Source organism: Panthera leo, chromosome A1 (assembly GCF_018350215.1).
Source record: "Panthera leo isolate Ple1 chromosome A1, P.leo_Ple1_pat1.1, whole genome shotgun sequence".
NCBI classification, from domain to species: domain Eukaryota; kingdom Metazoa; phylum Chordata; class Mammalia; order Carnivora; family Felidae; genus Panthera; species Panthera leo.
The window spans coordinates 9,587,716-9,598,441 of record NC_056679.1 but is presented as its reverse complement, the minus strand read 5'-3'; the positions used below and the strand labels follow the sequence as shown (position 1 = coordinate 9,598,441).

Here is a 10,726-nt window from a genome sequence, read left to right as displayed (position 1 = left end):
CCCGTCTGCATTTTGTATTTTTTTACATTAGAGTTAAGTTTCAAATGTCTGTTGGAAGCAACCTTTGGGCAGACATTCTTGCAGTTTTCTGTGATAAATTCTTATTTGGCTTGCCGTAGTCCACCGTATCCAACAAGGAATAACCTTGGCCGAGTTGGAAACTGTTAACTGCTAAAAATGTGTGTGTTTGTCTAAATTTGAGATCCCCTCCAGCCCCCCAGTCCCATCTTCCCCATGTTAAGTTATAAAACTGAGATGCGGGGGCACCTGGGTGACTCAGTGAAGCGTCCCACTTCGGCTCAGGTCGTGATCTTGTGGTTCATGAGTTCGAGCTCCGATTCCCCCATCGGGCTAGCTGCTGTCAGCGCAGAGCCCCCTTCGGATCCTCTGCCCCCCTCTCTCTCTCTGCCCCTCCCCTGCTTGCGTGCACTCTCTCTCCCTCTCAAAAACAAATCAACATTTAACAAAAAATGATGATGCAGTTGGCATGTATCCTCACTTTTAGTATCCTAACATTTACTTATTACTTATTACTCTATTTTCCTGCCTTCTGATTTAGAGAGACCCCCAATGCTTATCTCCAAAGATGGAAGAGGAAGATTAAAACAATAATTTGCAGTAAGTACTCTTTCAGCTGTTAATTCGTTTATTCAACAGACTTTATTTGGTGCTTGCCCGATGCCAGGCACCCTGGTAGGTGCTTGGGATACAAAGATAAGCTAGGGTGCCTGCCTTTAAGGGATGCAGTACAGTCGGACAAGCAGACCCATAACTGGATAAGCACACTTGTGAACACGATAAATAATGCACAGAATATTATGGGATCGCAGAAGAGAGGCCCGTCACCTATCCCGTAGAGGAGATTGAGGCAGGCTTCAGGAAGGCTGTAAACTGTATTAGGGAAGGTCTGCAGTTCAGTTAGCTAAATGAGGTGTGGGAGAGAGCATTCAGGCTTTTTGAATTAGGTATCTTTGTAATTTAAGATCAAACACCCAAGAACTCTAACGTACACGATATGCCACTTTCTGGCCAGTGATTCATGTTGAGGAAGGAAGGGGTCTACCTTCATGAATCAGTGAACATCAAGGTTGCAGGATTAGAGCTAGAAGTTGTAGGCTTTCTTGAAAAGCTTCTTTCCTTGTTTGTTATGCCTTTCCCTCCCTATATAATGGAAAAACAAACATGAGAAATGTTGTGCCTGTAAGTGGAGGTTTTTATATTCCTCTGACCTGGCCTCTGTTACACTTGGGAATATATAAAGGCATCTTCACTAGAATGGATGAAGGTTAGTGTTTGAGTCTAGGATTGAAATAAAAAGACTTCATTAGATTTGCAACCACTGCCCTCATAAAATTAAAAATCATAAAGAAAAACTCCAAGTTAACTGTACTTGATGCTTTCTAAATCATGGGTTTGAAGGGATGAGCATGACACAATTTGAAACCTTTGAAAGAAAAGTTTAATCTTTCCAACAACCCTGTGACCACCTCCATTTTATACTGAGAGAATTGAAGAAGCAACAAAGAGGTTAAAAAACTTGCCTAAAACACTCATTATGATGAGCACTGAGTGTTGTATGTATGTGATGAGTCACTCAATTCTACTCCTGAAACCAATGTTGTCCTGTATGTTAGCTAACTAGAATTTAAATAAACACCTGAAGGGAAAAAAAAAAAAAAAACTTGCCTAAGATTATAAAGTTGGTAAGTAGCAGAGCTGGGATTTGAACCCAGGTCTCTATTTAAATCTAGTGCCTATCACTCACCGCACCGTCCTGCTGAAATCGAAACCTGTGTGGGCCCGTACTTTCCTGCAGTTCTGTGACCATGAATTTAGCCTGGCAGGAGTTAGCTATTACAGAAAACTGGTAAAAATCGTGTCGTTGGGACAGGGCAAATCCAACATTGCTCCTGAAAAATGCCGATAGTGCTATCTTCAAATAATAGTCAGATTTTGATATCATGGACGCCGTTTAAAATGTAGACAATTTTTATGAATATTTTGTAATATAGGCCTCGAGAAGGTAAAGCAGAATTGAGGTAGATATGTAGATTTGAATGGATCGCAAAATGTGATTCATAGAGAAAGTAGACAAGGGTAAATATGTGTGAAAATAACAAAATAAAAGTTACCTTTAGATGTTTGCTTTTTAAATATTGCATGTACGTTATGCTAGTTTATATATTAATAGTATGCTGATTTTCACGTGCATTTGTATGTATTGTCCATTCCACAGGACTGTAATCCCTGAGACCAGCCTTTTTAAAAAGGTTATCTATAGGTCAGGAAAGGTTATCGAAGCCTATTCTCAAAGAGCCTAACAAATGGGAGCAAACGCATTAGCTTATGGATGCTTAGAGTGGATATAAGAAACGAAATTAACATAAGAAAATGATTTGTTTTAACTTAGATCTATCACATTTGGGAAGAATTGGCTGGTGGATTTAAAAGTGTATAAACATTCCATTAGAGGGTGAAAAAGGGGAAGTCTGTTATAACCGAATAGGGGTGTGGTCTGCATAGGCTAAGGAGGAATAGATAATAGTTTCATAAAAGACTGATAGAAGGATAGCCTTCAGAACTGGCCCGTGATAGCTAGTACATTTTCTTTACAGACGTAATAAGTATGTCTGTTAATACCAGCCAGCTTGGTGAGTTAGAGAAACCACAGCCTGTGGATTTGGGCATACGCACTCTCTGCCTGCATCTAATCCTCGGGTAACAATACACCTACAACTGCTGTAATCCTAGAGCAGTTACATGGATGCACTAAGTGGTGTGATGGGAGGGAAAGATAGCATCACAAGGATTCGTTTGATTATAACAGTAATCCACACCAAGTCAAAGAAAACAGCCAAACAGTTAAAAATGCGGTCTCTAATGAATTTGCTAATTCTAGCAGGCCCTCACGAACGGTTCCTGCTAGAGTACCCCGTATCAGAACGAGGGAGCTGTGCTTTAATTACATGGAATAATTATTTGATTTCCAGGAAGTTAAGACAGTGCTTTGTATTTACATAAAAAGTTCTAGACATGCTGGGAAACTCGATCAAACCAAGAGAAAGAGTGAAACTGAACGCCTGTTCAGGGAGTCAAGATTTCGGCTGCTCAGCAAGCTTGTCGTTCCGGCTTATGAGCCCAGAAAAGGGGTATTTTAAAACCGGCTGACTGGATCGTGTCACTTGGTTAGAGGAAAAGCCCTGCCCTTCCCGAGATCTAGAGGGTAACGCAACCATATGCTGTTGAGGGGCTCGAATCTTGGCTGCCTTCACCCCTCTGCACTAGCAGACACCCCAGTTTTCAGGGGACGTGATCTCGTACCGTCGCCCTCACTTTTGAAGGTCTGTTAAAATTCTGGGGCCTCTTATCTCAGTGGCTTTGGAAGTGAGTTTGGGGTAAGAAGGGGGGGGGAGGCCTGTGAGTGTCTCTTTTGCCTGAGGAGTTGGAGACACTTGTGGAAAAGTCAGGCCCTTTTCGCCCCGGCGGCCGCTCCGGTGTGGGGCTGGCTTGGGTTAGACACATGCACACATACACCATAGAGCTCTGCTTTCCCGTAGCAGCTGCTGCCTCTGCCTCTGCCTCTCCCGCCTCAGCCTCTTTGCCCGGCATACACACACATTCAGATTTGCGCGCTGTTTCAATCCTTGATGACGTGTCCCCGGAGACAGCCAATAGCAAACGGGCTCTGGTCAGGACAATGGGAGGTATCGGGCCAATGAGCGAGCCCCGTGAGTTGGCGGTAGCCAATAGGAGCCGCGCTGGCTGGAGAGTAATGTTACAGAGCGGAGAGAGTGAGGAGGCTGCGTCTGGCTCCCGCTCTCACAGCCATTGCAGTACATTGAGCTCCATAGAGACAGCGCCGGGGCAAGTGAGAGCCAGACGGGCACTGGGCGACTCTGTGCCTCGCGGAGGGTGAGTCTGGGGCAGCGCCGCGGCGGGGAGAGCGCCTCCGGCAGCTCCCCACCCCGCGCGGTGGCCGGATCCCCGCGGCCGGGAGCCGGCGGGTCAGGATCCACACAAAGGCAAATGAGGGGGGACCGTGGGGGGAACTGCGCACGGAGCGAGCCTCTTCTCGGGCGCCGGGAGCCCTGCCCCGCGCCGGAACCCCGGCCCACAGGCTGCCTGAGGCGCTGCGAACCCCGAGCCCCGCGAGTTTCCACCCCCGGCGGCGTCCGCGCTGACTGGCGCAAAAAAAATTTTTTTAATTAAAAAAAATTTTTTTAACGTGTTTTCGGCCCCCGGGCCGAATGTTCGGGCGGCCGGCGTGCGCGGGGGGCGGCGGGCGGCGGGGCCGGCGGCGGGAGGGCAGGCGGGCGGGCGGGCAGGCGGGCAGGCGGCGGCGCTTCCACGGGCTGCATTGGCCGCCGCAGAGAGCCGGGCGCCGGCGGCGAGCGCGGGCGGGCGGGCGGGCGCTGCGGGCGAGGCGGCGCGGTGGGCCGGGGGCGGCGGCGCGGGGCCGGGCCCGCCGGCCTGTGCCCGGGCGGCGGCGGCGGTGGCGGCGGCGGCGGCGGCGGCGGCTCGGCGGCGGGGGGAGCGGCGCCGCTGCGCTCGCTGGAACATGGCTGACTCGGCCCGGCGCTGCTGGCTGGAGAGAAAACAAGGCGGGCGGGAGCGGGCGGGGGAGCTGGGCGCAGCAGTTCCGAGGCAACTTTTTTTTTCCTCTCTTCCCAGCCCCGCGTTCTCCGTGCGGGGGCGGCCGGGGCGCGCGGGCCCGCGCGGAGGGGGACGGGGAGCGGCGGGCCGGTGGGCTCCTCCCGGGGCGGCCCCCCACCCCCGCGGGCCGGGAGGGGGGAGGGTCCGGGCCCGCGCGCCCCCCGCCCCTCCCCCCCCCGGGCTGTAATGGCCGAGTGTGTGCGCCAGAGCGCGGCGCGCACCCCGCCCGCCTGCGCTCACACTCACACACTCACACACTCACACACACACACACACACACACACACACACACAAAGGGAAGGAGCCATATTCTCGCTCGCGCTCGCCCTCGCGGCGGCGGCGGCGGCGGCGCAGGCGGGGAAGACGCGCAGCGGCCATTCCGTGCGCGCCGGCCCCGGCGGCCGCGGGCGGAGCCAGCCCCCATTTCGAGCGGGGCTTCTCCCTCCGCCGAGCCTGACAAAATGGGGGAGGCCTGCGGGGCCTGCGCCGGCGGGCGGGCGGGCGCACGTGGCGGCCCCGGCGCGGGCGGGTCGGGCCCGGAGGCCCGGCCGCGGCCCCGCGTCTCCTCGGCCGCCCCGCCGCCACCGAAGTTCTGGGGGTGGGGGCCGAGTGGCGGGAAGGTGTGCGGGGCCCGTCTCGCGAGGCGCCCCGACTTTCGCAGATTGAAAAAAAAAAAAACAAAACAACACTCCTGGTGGGGGGGGGGCAGGCAGAGCCACGAGCAGGAGTGGCTTTTGTCCCTCATCCTTGTTTACTCGAAGAAACTTCAGACCGGACGTGTTTAGTCAGAACTGAAATACATCTCGGGGCCAAACCGATAGGAAACGAGGCTGCCTCGCGGTGGCAGCCGCACAAATACCACCGCCAACCCCCCCAGCCCGGGTCCCGGCGCTGGAGCTTTCTCCTCCTCCCTCCGCCCGGCAAAGTTTTGTGCAGAGAGTATTTTTAAAGTCCTCGTTGGGAAAACTTGAGATAGACGGTGGTTTAGGCCCGTAATTTGCAGACGCCGACTCGCTCGGGCCCTCACCTATTTTGTTCCCGACGTGGTGCCGACCCACGAACCGGCAGCGCCAGTTTTGTGGTCCCTGGTTCTGTTGATCACAAAATGGTTTTGTGCCTTTAAAAAGTTTTTAAATGTCCGCCTAGGTGTTCATTCGGAGCGGACACCCGCAGATGAGTAAGGATTACTGTATGAGGATGCCATTGTGTCTACGCTTTTTTGAGATCACACTGGAGGACCGTTGTGTGTGTGTGTGTGTGTGTGTGTGTGTGTGTGTGTGTGTGTGTGTGTTTCTTTTTGCTTGGCATAGCCTCTTCTAGGCATTAGCTATCCCTGCCATTTTCTTGTTTGGTATATTATGGGAGGTTCATGCCACTACTGTGTTAACCAACCCAACTTTGGTTTTCATTCACTCCCCACAAAGTTCAAGTGCTCGTAGAATCCCATAATTTCATTGCTAACCTCAACCATTTCTTTTTCTCTCTTTTTAGAAAATAATTAAACATGGGCAAAGGAGATCCTAAGAAGCCGAGAGGCAAAATGTCATCATATGCATTCTTTGTGCAAACTTGCCGAGAGGAGCACAAGAAGAAGCACCCAGATGCTTCAGTCAACTTCTCAGAGTTTTCTAAGAAGTGCTCAGAGAGGTGGAAGGTAAGGGGGCTTAAAACATAATTGAGGGATTTTTAAAAACTTAAATCCAAATCAAGGTCTTTAAAAAGCCTCGGTGCCACTTGCATAACGTGAGTAGGGATGTTAGAACAGGCCGCTGAGTGAGTACATGGCAAAGGATGCCGGTTTTAGTCCTGTTAGTACTTTTGCGACAGTTTAGTAGGATTTGGGTTACCGATTTCAGTTTACAAATGATTCTTTTGTAGACCATGTCTGCTAAAGAGAAAGGAAAGTTTGAAGACATGGCAAAGGCGGACAAGGCCCGTTATGAAAGAGAAATGAAAACTTATATCCCCCCTAAAGGGGAAACAAAAAAGAAGTTCAAGGATCCCAATGCACCCAAGAGGCCTCCGTGAGTATCTTACCTATTTCCAGGAGGGTTTTGCAGTAGAATCAGATAGAAATTTAGCAAGCCACCTTGTGGGTTTGGGGTGTGTAATCAAAAGTTTCTTAGCTGGTAAGTGCCTTACGTTGGTCTATTTGGATATTGTAAGTAGAATTCCTGTTGAATGGGAGGAGCATTTGAATTAGACATTGGCCTTCTTCACTTAATCTGTCTCCTAAATGTACCTTTCTTTTGTTTCTTGAGAAATACCATCTCTCCGAAATACTTAAAATTTCACAGAATTGCTTTTGGAGCGCTTGCATTTATCAATAGTACATGTTCAATTAGTAGCCTCCTAAGTCAAATAGCCGTGAATGGAGGTTTGGTTGTGAAGGGTATTTAGCATATTTTAATATTTGCACCCTGTCCGGTGCCTGATAGAAACCAGCAGCAGCTTTTATATAGCAGGACAACACACATTCCATAGTAAACTGAAAATTAAATTTCTCTTTTTAGTTCGGCCTTTTTCTTGTTTTGTTCTGAGTATCGCCCAAAAATCAAAGGAGAACATCCTGGCCTATCCATTGGTGATGTTGCAAAGAAACTGGGAGAGATGTGGAATAACACCGCTGCAGATGACAAGCAGCCTTATGAGAAGAAGGCTGCGAAGCTGAAGGAAAAATATGAAAAGGTAAGAAGTGTGCATTTGTTCGGTGTAATGAGGAAAGGGTATGCCCGACATTAGATTATACTTGGTACCTCATCTCAATTTCCTACTTTCTTGCTTTGGATTTCTAAGAATTCGGGGTGTAATGCAGTTTTCAGATTCACAGCTCCTTTCCGTGTGCCCCTGGCTGTAGTCTTAAATCTTTTCCATCCTTCAGAGAGTATAGAAGTTCAGATCAGTTGTTAATTTTTTTTTTTTTTTTTTTTTTTTTGACTTGGGTACAGCTTCCATACACTTAAGCTGGCTTTCTTATTCTCTGATTTAAATTTACTGGTAGTCACTTTTAGTCAAGTGATTATTTTAAATGGTCAGACACATAAAAATAGTCTGGGCAAGATAATGAAGACCGTGTCCTTCATAAACCTGTCCTGAAGTATTTGTGTTCCCTTCCTTCAATAACAGAAATCCCAACTTTATGAATTTCAAAAAAGTTATGTTGAACTGTGTAGTAAGTTGATAAAGAAAAAGCTTTATCTCCTATACTTTGAATAGGAGTAGCAAGTTAAATTTTAGCTTATTTAGTCATCTGGAAAAATGTTGATTTCTAGATGTTTCTTAATTGCATGCTTGCTGGCAGATTTACTTTTTTTTTCTTTTAAGACAAAATTTCCTACTCTGGATTAGGGTCTGATAGAAACCTGTAGATTGCTGTTTTGCATTCAGAAGGTGGCAGTGTCTACCCTTTAATCAAAGTCTCTACATTCTAGTTTTAATCAACTAAAGTTAGGACGTGGTACCTAATCGTACTTCATTGAGGCGCACAACATTGCAAATATTGGACCATGTCATTCCATGAGTTACGGGTTATTAATTGCAATTCTCTCGGTGCGTTCAAATGCATTCCTCCGTCCTGGGCATTTATGGGATCGGGGTGAGTGCAGATACGTGGTTACTTTCGCGGAACTGGGATCTTGATTTTTCGTAAGTTACTTTTCCTTCTCCCCTTGCTTAACTGTCCTGTCTTTCCTTCCACTTTTTCTTGACTTTATTTTGGAAGGATATTGCTGCATACCGAGCTAAAGGAAAGCCTGACGCGGCAAAAAAGGGAGTCGTCAAGGCTGAAAAAAGCAAGAAAAAGAAGGAAGAGGAGGAGGACGAGGAAGATGAAGAGGATGAGGAAGAGGAGGAAGATGAAGAAGATGAAGAAGAAGAAGAAGATGATGATGATGAATAAGTTGGTTCTAGCGCAGTTTTTTTTTCTTGTCTATAAAGCATTTAACCCCCCTGTACACAACTCACTCCTTTTAAAGAAAAAAATTGAAATGTAAGGCTGTGTAAGATTTGTTTTTAAACTGTACAGTGTCTTTTTTTGTATAGTTAACACACTACCGAATGTGTCTTTAGATAGCCCTGTCCCGGTGGTATTTCCAATAGCCACTAACCTTGCCTGGTACAGTATGGGGGTTGTAAATTGGCATGGAAATTTAAAGCAGGTTCTTGTTGGTGCACAGCACAAATTAGTTATATATGGGGATGGTAGTTTTTTCATCTTCAGTTGTCTCTGATGCAGCTTATACGAAATAATTGTTGTTCTGTTAACTGAATACCACTCTGTAATTGCAAAAAAAAAAAAAAAGTTGCAGCTGTTTTGTTGACATTCTGAATGCTTCTAAGTAAATACAATTTTTTTTATTAGTATTGTTGTCCTTTTCATAGGTCTGAAATTTTTCTTCTTGAGGGGAAGCTAGTCTTTTGCTTTTGCCCATTTTGGATCACATGGATTATTACAGTGTTTATCTTTTCATATAGTTAGCTGATAAAAAGCTCTGTCTACACCCTGCATACTCATGATGAGGGTAATAAAAGTTGAATTGAGACAGTTTTCATCCATAACTGAAACTCCAATCTTGATCAGTTGATGGCAGATTTCACATAGCCCAGTCACATTTACGAAGTGAAGAGTAACCACAGCATGGGATTAGTAGAATCAAACATTTTGAAAGTCTGTCCTTGAAGGACTAAGAGAAAAAGTATGTTCTAATCTTTACATGAGGACTCTACATTCTTTAACTCCCATTACCATGTAATGGCAGTTATATTTGCAGTTCCCACATTAAAGAAGACCGGAGAATGTATCCCCAAAAGCGTGAGCTTAAAATACAAGACTGCCATATTAGATTTTTTGTTGACATTAGTCCCAGCAAAGGCTCTGGAAAAAAAAAAAAAAAAAAAAGTGCTGGCTGTAAATGTCTTCTATTTCTCTAAATACGGATTTCTTAGGAAACTTGACTCTCCATTAAAGGTATTTTTAATTAATTGGGCCAACTTCTAAAATGTATGCCACACTGAAAATCCGGTATATTTTCCTATATTGTAGTTTGCTCCTTTATATAAATCAAACAGGCCTGAGGGAAGAAGACGCTTAAAACTTTGTATTTCAGTAGGAGTTATCGGATTTGAATTTGATTTTTCTTTACGAAACCCAAACTCATTCATTAGAGTCATGTTTATCTACTTAGCAGTTTAGGGAACAATTTGGCAATTTTGTGGTTTTTGAGATTATCGTTCTCTTAAAGTGCCAGTGTTTTAAAATAGCGTTCTTGTAATTTTACACGCTTTTGTGATGGAGTGCTGTTTTGTTATATAATTTTGACTTGGATTCTTTCCATTTGCATTTGTTTATGTAATTTCAGGAGGAATACTGAACATCTGAGTCCTGGATGATACTAATAAACTAATAATTGCAGAGGTTTTAAATATTAGTTAAATGGCTTTCACTTAAGATTTTAAGGTTTCGTTATATATACATATTTTAATCTTTCCAATAGTATCTCTTAGCCGACACCATTTAAACAAGTATAAGGTCTGGCAAAGTTCTTCCCTTTAAAAATACTTGGTTTATAACTACAAACAGCTTAATGATAAAAAGTTTTTGTCAAACAATTGAGCGTGTTCTCCGAGGAGGCTATAGATCTAGGTGCGGAAAAATTAAATTTATTTTCAGTATGTTGGGTTGAACAAGATAGTAGCTTTTCAAAAGCGAGGCACCCGAAGCAGTTAAAACACAATAGTGATCATAAAGCTGAGTTTACCAATTTTCTAAGTCCATGGAGACGCCTCGGTTGTGTAAAACTTCATTGAATTCTTAGTCAAGAGGAACAAGCCCATCTCCTGACTTTCGTGCGCATCCTTGCCGTAGCAGAGGCACCGCCACGGTCGACATCTGTTGCTAGTAAGGGATCCAATTAAAAGTGGATTCTGCCTGAAGGAAACTTGCAACTTGGTGGGTATGTCATCTACCAGTGTTGTCAGATGCTGAGAACGGGAACGAGTTTTTTGGTGTGTTAACTGGCTTCAGATCTTGACGAAAAAGTCTTCAACCAGGAAGCTAATAGAGTCCTGTGTAGTG

The 10,726-nt window shown here is 46.0% G+C and overlaps 1 protein-coding gene across 3 annotated transcripts; it reads left to right on the top strand.

Moving 5' to 3' along the window:
• Positions 1-559: 559 nt before the first annotated feature.
• HMGB1 (high mobility group box 1) lies at positions 560-10,074 on the top strand. Of its 3 annotated transcripts, none has more exons than XM_042944787.1 (5): positions 560-618; positions 6,145-6,307; positions 6,532-6,677; positions 7,167-7,341; positions 8,375-10,074. In XM_042944787.1, the coding sequence occupies exons 2-5, from the start codon at positions 6,158-6,160 to the stop codon at positions 8,549-8,551; spliced, it is 648 nt and encodes a 215-aa protein (XP_042800721.1). In that variant the 5' UTR covers positions 560-618; positions 6,145-6,157; the 3' UTR covers positions 8,552-10,074. The 3 variants fall into 3 exon arrangements, with proteins under 3 accessions (XP_042800721.1, XP_042800654.1, XP_042800804.1); XM_042944720.1 differs by lacking the exon at positions 560-618 and adding an exon at positions 3,764-3,912; XM_042944870.1 differs by lacking the exon at positions 560-618 and adding an exon at positions 5,385-5,830.
• Positions 10,075-10,726: the final 652 nt, after the last annotated feature.

Coding starts and splice junctions, on each gene's coding strand:
- HMGB1 (XM_042944787.1), top strand. CDS start 6,158: ATGGGCAAAGGAGATCCTAAGAAGCCGAGAGGCAAAATGTCATCATAT. Junction 6,308..6,531: donor AGTGCTCAGAGAGGTGGAAG/GTAAGGGGGCTT, acceptor ATTCTTTTGTAG/ACCATGTCTGCTAAAGAGAA. Junction 7,342..8,374: donor TGAAGGAAAAATATGAAAAG/GTAAGAAGTGTG, acceptor TTATTTTGGAAG/GATATTGCTGCATACCGAGC.